The sequence below is a fragment of the Propithecus coquereli genome, unplaced genomic scaffold (assembly GCF_000956105.1).
Source record: "Propithecus coquereli isolate 6110/MARCELLA unplaced genomic scaffold, Pcoq_1.0 Scaffold224, whole genome shotgun sequence".
Lineage (NCBI taxonomy): Eukaryota > Metazoa > Chordata > Mammalia > Primates > Indriidae > Propithecus > Propithecus coquereli.
In genome coordinates, this window is record NW_012147634.1 from 5272274 (window position 1) to 5295117 (window position 22844).

The following is a 22844-nucleotide window of genomic DNA, read 5'->3' on the forward strand; positions in this document are numbered from 1 at the left end:
AACATTTTGTTAGCTTGGTTATTTGAATGGCATGTATCTGGAAGCCTTAGGAAATCTGTCTTTCTGTATACCAACGTGGCATATAACCCCACCACATTTGGTTAGGGGGAAAAAAATCCACGAAAACTACAAAGAACATTTTTAGCCCTTCAGTCTGAGAAGCACAATACACCTACCTGGAGAGGAAGATGTGGAGGGGTAAGCTAGGCTCATTCATTAGCTAAGTGACACACTATTGCTCATTGCCTGGCAGTACATGATATGAGTATGTGCTGTAGCAAACTCAGAAATTCTCACAGGATCTTGAGGTCAAAGATCTCACACACAAGCAATTGAACATCAAAGATTAAATTAGTGAATCAAATATTTCAAATAAGGTTTTTATTTCAAGATAGCCACATCATCTAAATGAGCATTTTATTACAGCAGTCTTGCTTTTCCAATTTGCATCAGTACAAAATACCTTTTTGAGGATGATGTCGATGTAGCCTGCAATAAGCTGGGATATTTGCTCTCCCTCAGTGGTTTGTACCGAGTAGTAGCTTTCCTGATACTCCCCAAAATCCTGAAAAAATAGAATTGGAAGAAATACAGCTATAGCAGATACATCAGAAGTTTTAAAGGCTAGGAGGCTCAGTTCTGGAACAGTATATGACACAGATTTGCTTTTCCCTATTTTTTCCCTCTAAACGCAACTGAAAACCTCAAAATTTATTCTACAATGATAAAGGCTCTGAAAACTGGAACGATGGCCTGGCTGGGGTCCCTAAGCCATGAGAAACCACAGCACAGTGAGTTCTTGGCTTCTCTTTTCTATCCCAAATGCCCCCAGAACTGGGAGCCGTAGAGGCCTGAACACTGGGACCTTCAGCAGACAGTTCGGAAAAGCCTGCTCTCTCCAGCCAGAGGAACAGGTGAGGGGAAACCCAACAGGGACATAGTTGGGAGCCCCAATTCCAGCTCAACAGCCTGGGCTGGCATTTATAGGCAGCTGCAGAGCAGTGAAACGCCAGCCAAGGGTGGGGAACCTGCAGTCTCAAGGCCACACGTGGCCCTCCAAATCCCCAAGTATGGCTCCATGACTGAATCCAAACATCACAGAACAAATTCCTTCATTACAAAGATTTGTTCCGTAAAATTTGGATTCAGTCAAAAGGCTGCATTTGAGGATCCAGAAGGCCACATGTGGCCCCAAGGCCACAGGTTCCCTATCCCTGAGAGACCATCCCAGGCCCTGCTCCACAACCCAGGCAGGCGGGTGGTCTGATCCTTTTGTAGCAGCAGCCACAGTGAAGCCCGGTGTCTCCCTGCTCTCTGCCCGGTGGATCCTGCCTCCTCAAACAAAGGTTGCCCAGCAATAGCAGGCAGCCCAGGGAAGTGCCTTCTGCCCTCACAGCCAGAACCAACAGGGTTTGCTCATGAACACCAGCAGTGTCCAAAGAACAAAGCAGTCCAGAATAGCACTGCAAGGGCTCAGAAAATGAAACTGTCATTGCAATTAAATCCTACAAAAGTAGGCCAGGACACTACACATTGAACCTGAACAAAGTGGCTGCCTGCTAAAATAGAAGATTTAAGTAAGATCAAGAGTCTCCTAACATAACAACCAAGATGTCTAGGATGTAATTTAAAAAATCGATATTCATATCAAGAACCAGATCAACCATAGTAAGAATGAGAAAAGACAATTAATTGATACCAATGCTGAAACAAATCAGATATTAGAATTATCTGGTAAGAATTTTAAAGCATCCATTATAAAAATGTTTCAACAATCAACTGCAAATTCTCTTGAAGCAAATTAAAAAAAAATAGAAAGTTTCAACAAAGAAACAGAAGTCATAAAAAAGAACCAAATAGAAATTACAGAAATGAAAAAATGCCATAACCAAAATGAAAAAAACCTCACGGGATAAACTAAGTAGTAGTGTGGAGATGACAGAGGACAGAATCAGCAAACTTAAAAACAGATTAAAAGAATTTAGTCAATCTGAATAACAGAAAATAGACTAAAAAGCAAGCAGAGCTTCAGAGATCTGTGGGAGAAAAACAAAACATCTAACATTAATGTCACCAGAATTACAGGAGAGGACAATGTGAGACCAAAAAAAGTATTTGAAGAAACAATGACTGTAAATTTCCCCACAATAGTGAAAGACATAAACCTACAAATTCAAGAAGCTGAGCAAACTCCAAAGAGAATAAACCCTAAGAAATCCACATTAAGAATTTTGCAAACTAGAGATAAAGAAATCTTAAAAACAGCCAGAGAAAAATGACATATTACCTATAAATGTAACAAACCTGAATGACAGCAAATTTCCCTTCTGAACCAATGGAGGTCAGAAAGAGGTGGCATGACATTTTTCAAGTGCTAAAAGAAAAGAACCATCAATCCCAAATGCTGTAGCTGGCAAAAGTATCCTTCATGAATGAAGGGGAAATAAAAACATTCTCAGAGGACAGAAACACTAAAGGAATTTGTTGCTAGCCAACATACCCTTAGGAATAGCTAAAGGAAGCTCTCCAAACACAAAATGGTAACAGAAGAGGGCTGGGAGCCTTAGGAAGGAAAGAGGAGCAAAGGGATGGATGAAAATAGATGGAAATGTAATAGACTACCCTTCACCAGGAGAGTTTTTTTAAATCATATTTTATGTTTGAAGCAAAAGTTATAAACACCATCCTATATGGTGTTTAGTGTATATAGAGGAAATATTTAAACAATTATATTCAAGAAGTGGGGAGGGTAAAGAGACCTAAATGGAAGTAAGATTCCTAAACTTTATTAAAGGGGTGAAATAGTAACTAACACCAGTAGGCTGCAATTAATTTCAGATGTATATGGTAATATCTAGAATAACTAAAAACATTAATAACTAAAAACACTATACAAAGTGATATGCCCAAAAATGTAACAAACAAATTGAAATGGAACTCTAAAAAATGTTCAAGCAACTCAGAGAAGGGCAAAAAAAAAAAAAAAAAAGAAAGCAGAGGAGACAGAAAAAAATTTATAAAATGATAGACTTAGGCTCTAATATACCAATAATTAGTGTAAATATAAATAATCTAAATACACCAAGATTGATTTTAAAAAGCATGTGTGGCTATAGTAATATCAGATAAAGTAGACTTGAGAGCAAAAAAATTACTAAAACAAAAGAATATTACATATGACAAAATAATATCTTTAGTAAGAAGATATAGGAATCTTAAATATACAGGCATCAAACAACAAAGCTTCAAAATACATGAAGCGAAAACTGATATAGCTGAAAGAAGAAATACAAAAATCCACAATTATTGTTGAGAACTCTCAGTAATTGATAGAATTACTAGACATAAAATTAACAAGGATATAGAAGACTGGAACAACACCATCAACTAACAGAGATCTAATCGGCATTTACAGAACCCGCTTTACCAAACAACAGCAGAACATATATTCTTTTCAGGTACTCATAGAGCATTCACCAAAAACAACAATATCCTAGGATATAAAACAAATCCTAAAATTTCCAGAATTGAAATCATACAGGGTATGTTCTCAACCATAATGGAATCAAACTAAAACCAATAATAGAAAGCCAACAGGAAAACCTTCAAATATGTGCAAACTAAATAAAGCCTAAGAGTAGGAAGGAAAAAAATACTACATATAATGAGTTTTAATTCAACTTTATCCTTTAATAAAAATACTGATATTCATTCTCTCTTTTGCTTGAGGCAGTTACTGAGATTATCATAACTATTTCTTATTTTTTAAATAAATTTTTGTTTTAATAAATACTTGGACGTAGTTTAAAAAGACCAAGAGTATTAAAAGATATATAACACAGTTGTTCCCTGTCCTACTCATTCCCACTTTCTCTTTCCACCACACTGCCCAAAGGTAACCGCTTTCAACTCTCTTAGAAGTTTTTTCTAGTATTTCCAAATAACATGTTTATATTGATTTCTTGGTTTTTCTATTTTAGAAGTTACACATGACTTCCTACAATGGAAGATGACGTAGCTAAGCATGAAAATCCATCGTTGAGGGCCATGTAAGTACAGCTGTTACTGACCAGAGGAGGAAAGAAGGTATGTTTTCTGAAGGTTTCTTCCAATTGGCATGAACCTATCAATCTATGATCAAATTAGATAACTAATACTCCTTCCAAGGCCCCTTCTTTACACTTTTTTTTTTTTACGTTACAGACTTCAGGAATCTGAAGAAATTGACAAATTCTAGCACTTTTTGATTTCTCTTATTGCTCAACTTGCCCTGCAACATACCTGCCCTATCCAGTTTCACAGGTCAGTGTGGCTATAGTTAAGGAATGCAGTTATACTCTGCTAACAGCAAATATTCAAATTGGGAGGAAGAATTCAGAGGTCTGAAGACCTGGAACACACACGTATTCTCCCTACTTGCCATGAATTTTATACTAAACATTTTATCATCTTCATCTCCTTTAATCCTAGCAATTCTGTCCAATAGGTATTGCTATCACCATTTTAAAACTGAGGAAATTAAGGCCCAGAGAGGAGAGGTAACATGAACAAGGTCACAGAGCTGGGAATGACAAAATGGGGTTTTTGAGACTTTCCCAAAATCTATGTTATTTCCACCACATACTGTGCTGTCTTTCTAGGTGGGCTGGTAAAACACTCCTCAGCAAGATGTCACAATTCTCAAGAATGTCTAAAAACAGCTAAAGATGAAGATGGGGACTTTGCGTGGGCTTCGGAGTGTTAGGAAGTTTCCTTTCAGGATGTGCTAGAGATGCCATCCGGAACACAGAGCTGAGAATCCCCCTGCCAAGTGGCTCTTCCTAGTGAATGAACTAGAGGCAGACTAATGCAGAGCAACAGGGGGGAAGCGGTGGCCAGGAAACCCAGGCTCACTGGCCTCTCTCTTACTGCTGGACCAGTCTTCCTCCCTGCCCACAGGCTCGCACCATCGTCCCCCCTCTATGCTGGCTCTGGAAAGCCAGAGAAACCCAGTGGGCGAGGACCTGGCCTTTCTCCTGCCCCACAGTATCACCCGTGCCAGTCCCCTCACTGCCCTCTGCCAGTCCTTACCAGGGTGAAGCTCTTGGGCGAGGCTGCCCAGCGCTTGACCGTGGTCAGGGGCCACTCCTGCAGCACTTCCTTGGTCTTCTCATCCACACGCATCACGGAGTCTTTGGTGATTCCCAGGAGGCGAGGCACCAGCTTGTTCTTGCCTTTCATCTTTTCCTGAAACAGGAAGGTATCAAGAGTCAGAGCTCTTCCTCTGAATACATCTGATGTCGCTAAGGTATCAGGGACTTTGCAACGTTTTACCTGCATCCAGCCTACATATGCTGTTTCAAAACAGGCAGGGCTACAGGAAAACCAAGGTTTTGAAGCTGGGTGAATGATTCACTAAATTAAAGGGATGGGAGTTAAAACAGAGACATCAGAAGACTGGAAAGATGTATAAAGGCTTGCTTCCTGGAAAGAGACTGTTTCGGGGCAGGTTGCTCCAAAATCAGAGACGAGGTCAAAAAGGCAGGATAGAACTGAAAAGACACCCAGAGAAAAAGCAGCTAGGGTGAATTCCAAATATTACCAATCCCAGTAGCTAGCTCACTGAGTAGCAAAAGAGGGTTAATCTGTAATTTAAAATTAGCTAAAACTCTGCCAAAGTAAATCTCATTATGAAGAGATAGAGCCTCCCACTCCCTTTTTTTTTTTTTTTTTTTTTGAGACAGAGTCTCACTGTGTTGCCCGGGCTAGAGTGCCGTGGCGTCAGCCTAGCTCACAGCAACCTCAAACTCCTGGGCTCAAGCGATCCTTCTGCCTCAGCCTCCCGAGTAGCTGGGACTACAGGCATGAGCCACCATGTCCGGCTAATTTTTTTTTTTTCCTATATATTTTTAGTTGTCCGATTAATTTCTTTTTATTTTTTTTAGTAGAGACGGGGTCTCACTCTTGCTCAGGCTGGTTTCGAACTCCTGAGCTCGAACAATCCGCCCGCCTCGGCCTCCCAGAGGGCTAGGATTACAGGCGTGAGCCACCGCGCCCGGCCTCCCACTCCCTTTTTTAAAAATCTCTGAAATATATTTCCATTTGGATTCTCTGTTCTTGGTATTTTTTTATATCTACTGATATTAATACTTAAAACAACTTTAGGATTAGTTTTAATGGTTTTTTTAAGACATAGTAATCATGCCTATTAAAATAATGGATCCAGATCTCACACTCATACCAAAAACAAATTCAAGATCGAGTAATAACTCAGGAAGAACATACAAGTGGATATTTTTGTGATTCTTGGGTGAGAAATGACTATCTAGCAAAAACACCAAAACAAGAAGCCAGGAAGGAAACACTTAACAGGTTCAACTCAAAATATACATATCTGATACGTCGTAAGAGAGAGGGAAGGATAGAGAGAGACAGGCACAAAAAAGAAACCTCACCATTCAAAAAATTAAATATTTAATAGTAAATGACTGAGGAAAAAATGTGCAATAGTGTTGAAATTCATATGCTGTCTATGTTAAGTGTTCTTATAAATTCACAAAAATAACTGCTTTAGAACATTAACAGGAAATGTTTTCAAAATAATAAACTGAACAATAAACAAATAAATTTTTACTTACGTAAAATAGCAGAGGTTTTTTTTTTTTAAAAAAAAATAAATTCGTACCCAGAATTGAGATGTCACAGGGTCCACTACTGATGGAAGTTTAAAATAGCAAAGGCTTTATGGAAGAAAATCTGTCCACATCTACCCAAAGCCTTAAAAATGTTCCTAGTTTTTTAAAAAATGTTATAAATGTGTGTAAACATTATGCCACATGAAGTTTAATCACAGTACATCATAGTGAAAAACTAGAAAGAACCCAAATGTTCAATAATATGGGACTTGATACATAAATGATATATCCAGATAACAAACTATTCCATAATTATTAAAAATCATATTGTAGGAAAATAATTGGTTTTATGGAAATAAATTATTCATAATAAATTACAAAGTAAAAAATAGAACAGTATACGTAGCCTGATCCTATGTGAAATAAAAATTTAAAAATAGGTACATGTCCATTACATGAAAAAAATGGTAACACTGAACATCTCATGTGATTTATACTATTTTCTTGTGCTTTTCCTTATTTCTAAAATTTCACTTAATGCCGTGGTCCCCAACATTTTTGGCACCAGGGACTGGTTTCATGGAAGACAATTTTTCCACGGATGGGGTATGGGATGAGTCAAGCACATTATGTTATTTGTGCACTTTATTTCTATTATTATCACACTGTAATATATAATGAAATAATTACACAACTCACCATAATGCAGGATCTAATGCCACTGCTGACCTGACAAGAGGCGGAGCTCAGGCGGTGATGCAAGCGATGGGGAGCGGCTGTAAATACAGATGAAGCTTCGCTCACTCCCCTCCACTGCTCACCTCCTGCTGTGCGGCCCAGTTCCTAATAGGTCATGGACTGGTACCCCCAGTCCACGGCCCAGGGTCGGGGACCACAGACATAATGCACATTTATTTTTAGTGTTGTCAGGAAAAAGAAGAACTTTTCAAGTAATATTTGCTGAAATCTAGCAATGCCTAAACTGCTATTCTCAGAGGAATACATTCTCTCTCTCTCTCTCTCTCTCTTCACACACACATACACACACATACATGTATGTACATGTGAGTATATGTACGCACACCCAACACGGATAACAGCACTTAAAACAGGACTAGAGAAAGTTTAGATACTTAATAAGCATCATCCATTAATCCTCAGAGTGTCTCCAAAAAGTTGGTATCATCATCAGTTTTCATTGTGCAAATGAAGAGACCACTGATTCACCCAAGGCCCACAGCGCGGAGTGGTAAAGCCACAATTTGAACACATATTTAAGTAGCTCAAAAATATCTGACTTCAAAAGCAGATTGTTCACCACTGTTTATTGTCTTCTGCGGAAATAAAAAGAGAAAAGGCCAACCCCCCGGCCGTGGGTATTTCATAAACCCTCAGACGGTGATGGTCACGCACACCCCCAGCTTCCTCACAGGGGAGGGACATGATGGTATCACGGATCTGTGTGGGTGTCTGAGGAGGGGAATGAGGCACTGTAGGAACCTCAAGTCTTAAAAAACAGAGAAGAGTCAGATTCATTTCAAAAAGAAGCCAGTTCCATAACGGGGGAAATCAGCGCAGGGCAGACAATGCTAGTTAATCTAATTTGGCTTCGGGAGCCAGAGACTTAGGTTGAAAGGTTCTAGGCGGCTAATTTAGTCACGCAGGGTTGGCGCAAGCCCAGCTGCTGGGACCCAGGAAGGGGATTGGAGATAAAATATGGTTTGCAGCTGTTTACTTCATCCTTTCTCATCCGTACTTCTCCCCAGCGAGGGGCTCTGGGGTTTGGGAACATGGAATCATGATGGATTGCCCTAATTCCTGTCAAGACCACTCCAGACTGGGAGAGGAAACCACAGTGAACACACAACTTACAGTGGACATTCCATCAGCAGGTCACAACTGGGGAAAGGGGTTTAGGGAACTCAAAAAAGACTGAAACTGGCAACAGAGACCACCATCAAGGGATAAAATTATTTCAGTGCCTACCCACAAAATGCAGAGCAGCTGGAGGAAGTTAAAATAGCAAACGGCTCAGATCTGCGACAGCAACGCAAGGTCTTGCCTGGTGCAGAACCTGCCTTAGTCCTCAGTGGCAGAGATGTCAGAAGGCCACAGGGTAATAAGGCTCCCTTCTTCCTTCCTACACCTGGAATCTCAGTCCACCCCACGCCATTTCTTTCCAGCCTTCCAGCCATAGGTGTGGAGATTGGCTGATTCTTACCTCACCTGTGCTTCACGTGTGAGATTCAGACTTGAGTGATGGATGCAACTGGGCTAAGCCTTTTGCTCTCAGCCCCTCACTTCGACATGGCCTAAGCATCACAAAGGTCCTCCCTGTGCGCCAGCTGAGCCACTGGAGTTCTGCATTGGCTTGGCCAAAGGGCTGGCTTGTGAATTTTGCTCTGTATTCAGTATAAGCATTTCTTTTAGGGGCATGGCAGAAAGGCATGGCTGCTCAAGAGCAAAATGGAGTGTTAAAGACCCTGTTTATTAGCCATTTCTCTCTCTAAAAATCACTGGCGATCCATTTGACTTAACTCGTGATTCTGAGATGCTCTCAATGTCCTCTGTGATATTTTTACCGTTCAAGGGGGGAGGAGGGTCAGCTTCCCCGGTGTCTCACACCTCAAGTCTCTGGCTACGACTGCAGGGAAATTTCAAAGGCAAATTTAGAAGAAGGGTTACACAAGAATTTTCTGGAATGAAGCAAGATCCTATGCAGGTCAAGGGAAATGCCTTACCATTGCTTATGGGGTTTTGATTTAGCAGATCATGATGAAATGCAAAAGAAATCAATGAAAGAGGAAGAATGTAGACATTTGCCACTCCCATTTATTGAGCTCTTATACAAGGCAGTCCCCTTTTCTGCATTATCTTATTTAAACCTTATAAAAAGTAACAATTTTATAGGTAAGCAAACCAAAGTTTAGCGATGGAAGGGAAGGTCAAACTACTAAGTAGCAAAGCCAGGATCCAAACTCAGGTCTTTCTTTTCAAAGCATATTTCTTAGCCACTGAGAAAACTACAGCCTAATGCTGTTTCCTGTGGCCTCATATATGGCTTACAGATATTCTCCAGGGGTGGGTGAACCACGGCTGATGCTAAGTCTAGCTTATTGCCTAATTTCTTTAATCATCTGAGAGCCAAGAATGAATTTTCTATTTTTAAATAAAAAAAAGGAATAATATTTTGTGACATGTAAAAATTATATGAAATTCAAATTCAGAATCTATAAATAAAGTTTTGTAGGAATATAACCATACCCATTCATTTACCTGTCACCTATGGCTGTTGTCATGCTACAAGGGCAAAGCTGAGCAGCATGGCTGGCAAAACCTAAGATGTTTACTATCTTCCAGGAATTTGGGAATGGTTAGGTGACAGAGATAATCTAAAATTAATCAAATATCCTTACACTCCAGGCAATTCCAGGCATTCCACTTATTTACATACATTAGCTCACTTAATCTTCATTAGAGCTCAGTAAGGAATTATCATCCCACTTGTCAGATGAAGAAACTGAGATTTAGAGAGGTCAAGTATGACCCTTAAGGTCATATACGTTTCTCCTATTTCTCATATAAGCATATACTGTCATCTCGGATTTTAGGCCAAGCTTCCCAACTCCAACACGAGAGCACTTTCTATTGTAACGACATGAAGTATAACCCTGACTGTTAGGACAAAATGATCATCGACATGGAAGAAAACATGGCTCTAACCACAACACTAGCTCTCTCAGAATATCTATGACTCATCTCAAGGCTGTGTGGCATGATTATGTTCAATATCAATATTTAAATGTTTAGTAAGTTATAATTTCACTGACTCAGAGTTTCTCATAGAAGCCTATAAAGTAGTGAATGAGAAGCTGAAACTACTCACTTTTAATTTACTTCTTAAATTATGCTAATGAAGCTCCTTTACAATTTAATGCTACATTCAGTTTGGGGTCTGAGAAATCTGTTACTGACGACTTAAAAAACTTACTAACCTTTAGACATAATTTTTTTTTTTTTTGGTGATGTTCTGTATGTGATCTCTTTATCATTATACTCTAAATGGTTTTATTTTTACATATACTAAGGGCTTATTTCATGTGGTCGACATATGTCTTATCAATTTACTTGGCAAATTTAATGAATTTAACAATAAATCTAAACATTAAAATTATCCTGTACATTTTGTTATAACACATAAAGGATCTATATGTTGAAAACTACAAAATCAAGGAGGATCTAATACCATGTTCATGGATTAAAAGACTGAACGTAGTAAAAAGTGTCAATTCTCCCAAACTGATCTATAAATTTAATGCAATTCCTATTAAAATCCCAGGAAGGTTTTTTGTAGATATAGATAAGTTTGTTCTAAAGTGTATATGGAAAGAAAAGGACCTAAAATAGCTAAAACAATGTTGAAAAAGAAGAAAAAGTGAGGGGAGCCACTCAACCTGATGTTAAAGCTATCTAAAGTGATCAAGACAGTATGATTGGCAGAGGGAATGATGCAGAAAGCAGCGAAGCAGAATAGAAAATGCAGAAACAGGCCCATAGAGATGTGTCCAGATGAATTTTGACAGTGGTGCAAACGTAATTCAACGGAGGAAGAAGAGCACTTTCAACAACAGATGCTGGAGCAATTTGACTATGGTAGTGGTTACATGAATCTACACATGTGATAAAATTGCATAGAACTAAACACGCATACACACAAACAAGTACGAATACATGTAAAACTGGTGAACTCTGAGTAAGGTCTGTGGATTGTACCAGTATCATTTTCCTGGTTGTGATACTATAGTACAATTACCATTAAAGGACACTTGATGAAGGGTACACAAGACCTTTCTGTTTTTTTTTTTTTATTACCACAGTTAATTTTAGAACATTTTCATCACATAAAAAAGAAACTGCACCTTTTAGCCATCGTTCCCCTATTTCCCTCGCCACACCACACTCCTAAGCAACCACTAACCTACTTTCTATCTCTGCAAATTTGCCTATCCTGGACATTTCATATAAATGGAGTCACATAGTATACAGTCTTTCATGACCGACTTCTTTCACATAGCATAACGTTTGCAAAGTTACCCATGTTGTAGCATGTATCAGCACACTTCATTCCTTTTTATGGCTGAACGACATTGCGTTGTATGGATTTACCATAAACTGTTTATCTGGTCATCAGTTGACAGACATTTGTGTTGTTGCTATCTTTTGGCTAAACACCTCTATAAACATACACCTTCAAGTTCTTGTTTGGACATACACTTTCAATTCTCTTTGGTGTATAATAGCTAGCAGTGGAATTGCGGGGTCCTATGGTATCTCTCTGTTTAATCAATGGAGGAACTGACAGGCTGCTTTCCAAAGTGGCTGCATCATTTTACGTTGCCACCAGCAGTGTATGAGGGTTTCAATTTCTCCGTGTTCTCACCAACACTTGTTATTATCTGACTTTTTGAGATTCTGTATTATTTTTACAACTTCTTATGAATCCATAATTATTTCAAAGTAGAAAGTTAAAAAAATGATTTGGTATATCTTGCTATGAGATAATCATAATAACAAGTAATAATAATTTTGTTCCTTCACTTCCTAAAGCAATGATTTTTTGTTCATCTTTATATCTTACTGCATTTCCTAGAACTTCCAAAACAATGTTAAAGGGAATGATATGGTGGGCACACTTGTTCTGATTCCAATTTTTATAGATTTCTCCCTAGCATTTCTGTTAAGTATGATACTGATGATAGGTTTGAAAGAGATACTGTATCATGTTGAGCAAGTACACTTATATTCCAGCATTTTAAAAAAAATTTATAAGAAGCAGATGTTCAATTTTATCAAATACCTTAGTGGTTTCATAGGATGTCATCTTATACAACCCATTGATTTGATTTACAAGATTCATTAATTCATATTGAATCATTCCTAAATTTTCAGTTGTACCACTTTTAAAATAAGGAAAACTATGGTCAAGTAGATTATATTTATTAAAAACAATTATAAAATAAAATGGCTTACTAAAGAGGATCACTGAGCAAAAAATAAAAGTGAGCAATGCACTACTCACATTGCATAAAGTAACAAAAAGACAATTAATGAAAGCTTGAATAATATGTATATACAAGTTGCAAGTGCTGCTTACTTTCTTAACCTTTTCTTCTCTTCAAAGAGACATACTTTTAAAAAGCAAAGAAGAGAAGGAAGGGAGGGAGGGAAGGAGAGAGAGAGAGGGGACAGGGAGAAGGAAACGAAACAGGGAGGGACAGCAGAAGAAAAGAAATCTCTATCACTTTCTTGTTTTGTCTTAAATAATTTTGTAAAAGGAGATTTGGTCTGATCAAATACGCAAGACCCTGCTATAACCAGAAGATCTGTGCTCTACCTCTAATCACCCTACTGACCCATGGACAGGTTGTTTTTGGACCTTAAATTGTCTTTGGAGAATAAATTTATTTTTTCTACAATTTGCTGTTCAATTTCTCTTCCTTTCTAGTTACATGTAGTTTTCTGTGTGTTATTTATTACCCTAAATTTACTGACTTACATGCAAGAGGCACAAGATTTTAGCACATCACCGAAACAAACTCTGCATGAAGTTGGATGAGATTAATGGAAGATGGAGCGAATGTAAGACATAAATTTCACACAGAAAAACTCAAGAAAACAAAGGGAAATTGATGCTATTAACAGTGGAATTAGAGACTGGCCAGACACTCCATCTGCAAATGTCAGGGGTCTCGGTATGACAAACCAAGCTTAACAGCAAACGCTTCACCCAAAGAAAAAGAAGTAGCAGAGGTAAACCCTCTGTCCACTCTGCCCAACTCACCTTCACCAGGAAAAAGGACACACCATACGTGCGGAGGGACCGGGCGAGTTTGACATACTTGACCTTGGCTTCTATTTCACTCATCTCTCCACAGTTCTTATGTTCCTGCAAAAGTGACAGTAGCCGGGGACCAGTTACTGCAGCTCTGCCAGCAGGGGGACTTGGTGGGAGGGAGTTACTACATGTGCTGTACTCAGTGTCTATGAACGATTAGTAAGTGACATTTGTGTCTCAGACCCCTCCAGGACACAGGCTTCTGCTGACCGAGGATCAGAGCACACAGAAAGCTCTACGTAGCACAGGGCTTTCAAACCAGAGTTGGAGCCCAAACAGCCTACATATTTTACAACTAAATGTGATAATTCATGCACATGTGCAGTGTGGCAGGAACGGGGTGCGTAACTGTAATCAGATTTTCAAAGGACTCCATGTCCCAAAAGGTTCAGAGCCAACACTTTCAATGATAGCTAGAGAAAAATGCTCTTCTCAGAAGACGTACCATTCTAACATCCATCCAAAATATATCTTTTTCCAAAGAGCAGGGTAAATACATGCCTGTGCATGACAGTACTCATTAACAATACTGGGTAAAAAGTATGTTTTATACACATGAAATTTGTACTTTAATTTACATTTGCACTTCTGGATCAAAAAAGACTTTGATATCTTGGATTCACTAGAGTGGCTGTTTCATGGCAAAGTTGGTGATAGGGCTTTTCTTACTGGTTGCCTAGAATGGACAAATCTCTGACTTTTAGACTAACCTTGGATTTTAAAAAGGTACTAGTTCCCAAATTCTAGCTTCAAAAAACAAAGCTCAGGTGGCTGGGCACGGTGGCTCACACCTGTAATCCTAGCACTCTGGGAGGCCGAGGCAGGAGGATCACTTGAGGTCAGAAGTTTGAGATCAGCCTGAGCAAGAGCGAGACCCCGTCTCTACTAAAAATAGAAAAAAAATTAGCCAGGCGACTAAAAATAGAAAAAATTAGCTGGGCATGGTGGTGCATGCCTGTAGTCCCAGCTACTAGGGAGGCTGAGGCAGGAGGATTGCTTGAGCCCAGGAATCTCAGGTTGCTGTGAGCTAGGTAGACACCACAGCACTCTAGCCCGGGCAACAGAGTGAGCCACTGTCTCAAAAACAAAAACAAAGCTCAGGACAAAGTAGCTACTTTTTATAGCTTTTTCATCAGGGCATGTTAATGGTCTATCACCTTGTTTCAATGTTACCAAGATAATGCCTTTGGAATTAAATGTATGCATATTTTTCTCAGAAGGGCTAAGTAACCTTTAGCAAGAAAGTATGGATTAAGATAATAAATCTGCCCAAAGTAGAACTGTCAGCTTCTTTACTCCTGAGTCACTAATCATTTATTATATAAGAGTACAGGCACGAGGCATAAAACTATCATGTGCAGAGGCCCCTCATACTAATAAATGAGGCCAGGGACTGAGGAGAATAATAAATTTCTGTACATTTCCAGTACCTGAAATATTCTCTTTTCAGCTCCTCTCTGCTTGATGTATTCTTTGGGCAGGAACTCCTTTAGACTGAGAGAGAGAAATTTAAAAGAAGGTAAGGCATTTATCATGTTCTATGAGGAGAGGCAAAGCAAAGACTTTTAATGAAACTCACAGTTATGTCACTAACTCTCCCAATATTTTATGGAGTAATTAATACCAGACTGCTGTATCCTACAATGCACTTAAATAAGGACATGGACATAAAACCAGTCTGATAAAAAAGGTCAGACTAACATATTTAAAGAGGGAAGAATTTCCAGGCTATATTATAAAGTGAAAAAAACCCCAAAAAACCAGAGCACAAGAGTGTACAGTATGCTACCCTTTGTAAGAAAGGAAGGAAAATATTTTTTACTTAAAAAACATTATTTTATAACATGCTGAAATAAAAAAAAAACATTATTTTATATTGTCTCTCCATATTTTTTAAATACTGGAAGGATAAGCCTAGTACTAATAAAAATGGTTCCCCATGGGAAGAGCGGGTAAACGAGGATAGAAACCAAACTTCTCTGAATATTTCTTGTATTATAGTTTTCACTTTGAACCACATGAAATCACGAAAAAGCAACACCCAAAAGTCAAAAGCAAACTGAAACCAATGAACTTAACAGTATATCAAGATGACAATATAACTACAGGGAGAATAATTATTTCAAGTAACTCTGAAAAACAGTTTTTTGATTATACACCCTGAGTGGGATATATCTTAAGGACAAAAGGAACCAGAGACTTGTTAGTTTTAAAACATCAATGTCAATAGTTTAAAACTAACATCCTTCCTCCCTCCCCCTCTCTCTCTATACACACAATAAAATTAGGATATTACATTATATATAAGTAGGATGTTATATATAATTAGGATAAAGTAAATGAGTAATTATGTTCATTGTTAGAAACCAAGATTTTCATAGCATAAAATAGATAAAAATAAATAAAAGCAAAAAGACTTGACTAAAAATCCTGTAGTCTTTTATACAAATTGGAAATACTGGCCTGAGTGCCTGATTCCCTTTTCTTTTTCCAAAAAGACATTTTGCAGCTGTGTCCCCTAAAGAAGGCCACGAGTAAATACAAGCTGATGGCAGCAGCACACCCCGTGCCTGGGCCAGGTGTTCTTCTAATGTCATTTTCACTAAAAGGAACCAGGGAGCCTTGGAGAAATAACCGATTCCAGGTCTGGGGAAGGAAATGTATAAAATGTCCCTGGGCCTTCTTGTGCCTTGAATCAAGAAGGCTACCAAGATGGTACCGGAGCCAACATCAATAGATTCCTACTGGCCAAAAATGGGATGGTTTTTAAAACATTATATAAAATAAGAGAAAGCAATATAATGAACCCATCATCTGGCTTCGACAACAATTATCGACCTGTGGCCAATTGTGACCCATCTACTTCCCCACCCACAAGTCCTTCCCCTGGATTATCCTGAAGCAAATCCCACACATCATATAGTTAATTTCATGTGATGTGACAATTTGAGCATCTGAAAAAGGATGACTGCCATAGGTTAAAGCATGGACATATAAGATTCACAAAGATTTTTTACAAAAATCAATAGTCACCTCAGAAGGCTGCTAGAGCACCAAACTTATCCTGAAAACTGAGAAATGAAGGGAAAGAAGCAAGCATTTATTCTGATGTTTCTATCTGTTGACGTGGGACAATTCCAGGTAAGAAATGTAGAAGGAATAACAGAAGTCCAAAATCATCATTTTACAACTCTTAATGAAATAACTGATAAATCAAAGGAAACTTCAATAACTGCAAAACCCAGTAAATGAAAAATTGATGGGGAACTTTGTAATAGATGGATCAGTCTAATGACATCTAAACCCACGGATCAATTTTAATATTAATGAAAGTAGGATAACCAGACAATAAATGCCCCCAAAAGGAAGTACACAGCACCACTTAGGAAGCATTCTTGGCAATAAAGAAACTATAAGGAAATACATAATTGAACCTGAATTTAATTAAGGCCCCTAGATCTAAATACTAAATTTACAAAAAGAAGACTAGAGGAGCATGTTCAATGATAGCATCAGGATATACTCAGCCAAACCCAAACATGGGAAATTCTATAACAACAACCCAGGTTCCCCACAAATAAATGGTTTGGGGGTGGTGGTGAAAAGAATGTAGTAATAGATCAAAAGAAATTTAAGAAACATATTTACTACAACAAAGCTGCAGTAACAAAGACAGTACAGTAGTGATATAAGGCTAGACACAGAATTGAGAGTTCAGAAATTAACCCTCACATTTATGGTTAATTGATTTTCAACGAGGGTTCCAAGACAATTACATGGAGAAAGAATTTTTTTTTTTTTAAACAAATGGTACTTAGACAACTGGACATCCACATGCAAAAGAAAGAAGTTGGACCCTCTTCCTCACACTGTCACTAAAATTAACTCCAAATGGATGACAGACCTAAATGTAAAAGCTAAAACTATAAAACTCTCAAAGAAAATACAGGAGTAATTTTTTATGACCTTGGTTTAGGCAAAGGCTTTTTAGATACGATGCCAAAAGCACATGTGGCAAAAGAAAAAAATAGATAAACTGGAACACATCAAAATTAACTTATGAACTGCAACGAATATCACCAAGAAAGTGAAAATAAAGTCCATAGAATGCGGGGAGGGATATTTGCAAGTTACATATCTGAGAAGGGAATTGTATCCAGAATATATAAAAACCCTTACGACTGAATAAAAAGATAAATCGCCTAATTAAAAAAATAGGCAGAGGATCTGAACAAACATTTCTCCAAAGAAGATACACAAATGGCTAGTAAGCACATGAAAATATGTTCAACATCATTAGCCAACGGGGAATCGCAAAGAAAAATCACAATGTGACGATACTACTACACACCTACTAGGATGGCTACAATCAAAAAGATGGACAATAGTGAGTGTTAACAAGGACATGGAGGAATTGGAACCCTCATATATTGCTGGCAGGAATGTAAAATGGTACAGCTGCTTTGAAAAACAGTTTGGTAGTTTCTTAAAATATTAAACAGCAATCTATTACTCAGTGTGTACCCAGAAAAAAAATGAAAACACGTCCACACAAAAGCTTGTACACAAATGTTCACAGCAGCATTATTCGTAATAGCCAAAAGGTGGAAAGAACTCAGAAGTCCATCAACTGATGAACAGACAAAATGTGGTTCGTCCATACAACAGAAAATTACTCAGCGACCTAAAGGAATGAAGTATTGATACATGCTACAACATGGAAACACTGTGCTAAGTGAAAGAAGCCAGTCACATAAGGAAAGCAGTATGATTTCACTGATAAGAAATATCCAGAACAGGCAAATCCACAGAGACAGAAAGGATTAGTGGTTGCCAAGGCTGGGGGAGGGAATGGGGAAAAGGAGAGTGACTGCTGATAGGCACAGGGTTTCTTTTAGGGAGACAAAAACGTTCGAAAATTAGATTATTATGACGGTTGTACAATCCTGTGAATACACTAAAAACACTGAATTATACACTTAAAATGGGAACATTGTATGTAAACTCTATCTCAATATAGCTGTTGTAAAAAACATCAAATATAATTTGTAGGCCTTGTGTAGATCCTGATACAAAATGAGTACAAAATGACATTTTTGAGATAATGAGGGAAAATTTAACACGGACTAGGTATTAGATGATACTAAGGAATTATTGCTAATTTAGTCGGGTGTTAAGGTAGATTTTCTGTGTGTCTTGTTTTTAAAAATTTTTTTATTATTGAAAACAATTCTCTATTATTAGAGAAACACCGAAGTACTTACAGGTGAAACAATGTAACGTCTGGGATTTGCTTTAAAATACTGCAGCAAAACAAGAGGGGGGAGGGGCAGGCAAGGGTCCGTTAAGACTTGAATAATGGTGTCCGGTCCATCAGCAAACTACTTCTGCGGGGGAAAGTTGTTACATACATTTCCTGGAATTTCAGGGATCTGGGTCTCAGCATGAGTAGAACACTCCGGCCTCATCAAGAGACCCCAACTCAGTCAGCAGGAAGGATCTAAGAAATATCTAATCAGCAATAGCTTAGATGTTATGACTATCATTAAGCAACTTCAGGGACAAAAAGGAATGATTCAGAGAGAATAGGCAGGTGCCAACAACACGAGGAGGAAACTGAGTCTCAGAGAGGTAAAGACTTAGCTGAGTGAGGTCATAGGACTTGTCAGTAAGGAGCAGTGACCTCTGACCTCCCAGACCACGGGTGGGCCTACCTGGACACACCTGCTTCAGACTGTCTCCCAGGAGCATGTTTAAAATAAGGAAGAAGCATCATGACCACTGCTGTGACACCCGGACAGTAGCTCCTATACACCATCAGCTGAGAGACCCGGCTAAGGTTAGCCAGAGCACCCCAAAGGGGCTCCGCGTCAAGCCTCCTCAGAGCAATGATTGTTACCAGAATGCCAGATGGTGGCAGCAAGTGGCCCAGCAGGGGCAGAACAGGCTGGGCAGCCATGGCAAGAAAGTCCTGTGCTGTGACAAGCTTCCCTGATCCAAACTCAGCCAACCAACCCACCTGAATCTGCCTCATATCCATTCTTTAGTATGTACAAAAACCAACTTCAGAAGGGGCATGAGACGCATTATCCCCAATGTCCAAACAGTGGGTTTTGGGAGAGTTTACAGTATTTTAATATAAGAAGAGTATGCATGTGTGTGTGCATGTGACATGCATTTTCCCCCAGTAAATTAGCCATGAGCACAGTGTCAGCACAAAGTGGGAATGAGCAGGCAGTGTGTCATCAATGTCTGCCAGCCAGCAGTGCAGCAGTTGTTGTTTTGATTATCAAATCCAAGTTTGGAAGGCTCCTAACATCTGGGATGTGTATTCAAGTGAAATCTGTCAGCCTTCTCTGAGTAAACAGGTAAGATTCTCAAACCTGATTGCAAATTTTTCCAATTAAACGAGCTCTGGCCAAGCAAAGTCCCTCCCTCTGCCTCCTTAATCATTCTCACCTTAAAAAGGAAGCCATCTAAAAGCCATGTATTAATATTTAGACTCACTCTTCCTCCAAACCCTCCTGCCAGCCTCTTAAGTGTTGCCCTTTCTGAATGCAATAATAAAGTTAGATTCTCAACTCCAGTAAGTGTGTAGACTAATTAATGCTCTTCTTACTCTCTAAGATCCATGAGAGGTTGAAAGTTTGCAGCCAACAGACTCCTCTCTCAGGAATCTGACTTTGCTCTCGCCGAGTCACCTGTATCTGTTCTCTAATCTGCTGCAGTTGGCTGCGTATCACATGATCATGTACTGACATGGCCCATAAACTGCTAAAATAGTATGAAAACTGAGCTACTGAATGCTTCCTAAAGGTAAATATTTACAAAAAGTTATTAAATTAGATATGAGACAACTGTAAAATACTGAAAAGAAAATCATAAGAATCTAAAAATATTCTATATCAATGAAACAGAATAGAGAACCCAGAAATAAAGCTACATACCCACAGCCAACTGATCATTGACAAAGTTGACAAAAACATACACCAGGGGAAGGACATCCTATTCAATCAATGGTGCTAGGAAAATTGGATTGCCATATGCAAATAATGAAACTGGACCCCTATCTCTTACCATATACAAAAATTAACTCAAGATGGATTAAAGACTTAAATGTAAGACCTGAAACTATAAAAATACTGGAAGAAAACCTAGGAAAAACTCTTCTAGACATTGACCTAGGCAAAGAATTCATGACCAAGACCTCAAAAGCAAATGCAACAAAAACAAAAAAATAGACAAATGGAATTTAATTAAACACAAAGCTTCTGCACAGCAAAAGAAATAATCAATAGAGTGAGCAGACAACCTGCAAAATGGGAGAAAATATTTGCAAATTATGCCCCCAACAAAGGACTAATAATACCCAGGATCTATAAGGAACTTCAACAACTTAACAACAAAAAACCAATAACCCCATTAAAAAGTAGGCAAAGGACATGAACATTTTTTAAAAGAAGACATACAAATAGCCAACAAGCATATGAAAAAATGTTCAACATCACTAATCATCACTGAAATGCAAATTAAAACCACAGTGAGATACTATCTTATACTAGTCCGAGTGGCCATTATTAAGAAGTAAAAATATAACAGATATTGGTGAGGATATGGAGAAAAGGGAATGCTTGCACACCGTTTGGGAATGTCCAAATTAGTACAAGCTCTATGGAAAACAGTATGGAGATTCCTCAAGGAACTAAAATTAGAGCTACCATTTGATCCAGCAATTCCACTACTGGGTATCTATGTAAAGGCAAAAAATCATTATGTCAAAAAGATACCTGCAGTCACATGTTTATCACAGCATTATTCACAGTAGCAAAGGTATGGAATCAACCTAAGTGCCCATCGACCAACGACTGGATAAAAAAAAAGTGTGCGCGTGTATGTGTGTATTTATACACACACACACACACCTGCACGTGGACATACATAAACACATAAACACACACACCCACCCCCTGTGGAATACTAATTAGCAACAAAAAAGAATGAAATCCTGTCTTTTGCAGCAGTGTGGGAGGAACTGGAGGCCATTATCTTAAGTAACTCAGAAAGTGAAATACCATGTTTTCACTTACACGTGGGAGCTAAATGATGTGTACACAAGGACAGAGACTGTGGAATAAGAGAAGCCGGAGACTTGAAATGGTGGGAGGGTAGAAGAGGGGTAATGGGTGAGAAATTACTTAATGGATACAATATACACCATTTAGGTGAATGACTCTGGTTCAGCATCACACAATACATACATGTAACAGAACTGTACTTGTACACCCTAAACCTCCACAAACAAAAAAATCTAAGAATATTCTGCCTTCACATTGCTTCATGACTGTCTAGATCCCCTCACAGAGGATGAATTATGCATGGTTCATATATGAAAGACAGTCTAGAAACCCAATTGGTGGGGACTCACACAAAGAAAAATCTTTGACCCTACATCAAAAGACGGCAATGAATGCAAAAGTTAAAGTTAAAATAAAGGATTTCTGAGAAGTAGACATCACTTGTTAGGGTTTTACATTTTAAACAATTTTTTGGATTGTCCAATCAGTAGTCCAAACCGCTCAGATAGAGGATTTCTGCTATTAACAATAGCTGCCGTTTACTGAAGGTCAAACACTGTTGTAGGTGCTTTACACACATAAGTTGATTAATTAAATCCTGACAAAAGCCCCAGGAAGAAATAATTCCACTTTCTAGATACATGGGCTCTGGGGCTCAGCCACGCTAAGTAAGATGCCCACAGTCACAGCCCACAAGTCAAATCTCATCTGTGGGCACCAGAGACCATGCTCTTGGCCACTAGACACCCGGCCCCTCCCAGTTACCCTCTAGTCAAATGCCATCACATGTATTAATATTTCAGACCCTTTGGAATAAAATAACAAAAACCAATCAGATTAAGATAATTAAGGACCATGTGGTAGCAATTTTTAGAAATGTCCAGAAGCCATGGGAACCACGGAAGGGATCTAGATTCAAATCCCTATTTTCACTGAAATCTCATTTTCTTTAAGGATGAGTTATAATTTTTAAATTATATATATTTAAGGTATACAATATGCTTTGATATACATGTGGTAAAATGACTACTACAGTCAAACCAATTAACATATCTGTCCTCTCCCATAGTTACTTCTATGGTAAAAATACCTAAAATCTACACTTAGCAAATTTCGAGCATACAACATAGTATTAACCACAGTTCTCATGCTATAGATGAGGCATATTCGCTTTCTAGACTCATGTATCCTGCGTAACTGAAACTCTGCACCCTTTGACCACCACCTCCCCATTCCCCACCCTCCTACCCTTGGTAACCA

The 22844-nt window shown here is 38.5% G+C and overlaps 1 protein-coding gene across 1 annotated transcript in view; it reads right to left on the minus strand.

Annotated features, from left to right (window-relative positions):
• TLN2 (talin 2) overlaps positions 1 to 22844 on the minus strand; it is a 176561-nt gene that overhangs the window by 135661 nt on the left and 18056 nt on the right. Inside the window, exons 7-10 of the mRNA XM_012645035.1 lie at positions 14940 to 15003; positions 13456 to 13560; positions 5071 to 5226; positions 464 to 565 (exon numbers count right to left, since the gene is read on the minus strand). Coding sequence (XP_012500489.1) covers positions 464 to 565; positions 5071 to 5226; positions 13456 to 13560; positions 14940 to 15003 — 427 coding nt within the window. The remainder of the gene's footprint in view (positions 1 to 463; positions 566 to 5070; positions 5227 to 13455; positions 13561 to 14939; positions 15004 to 22844) is intronic.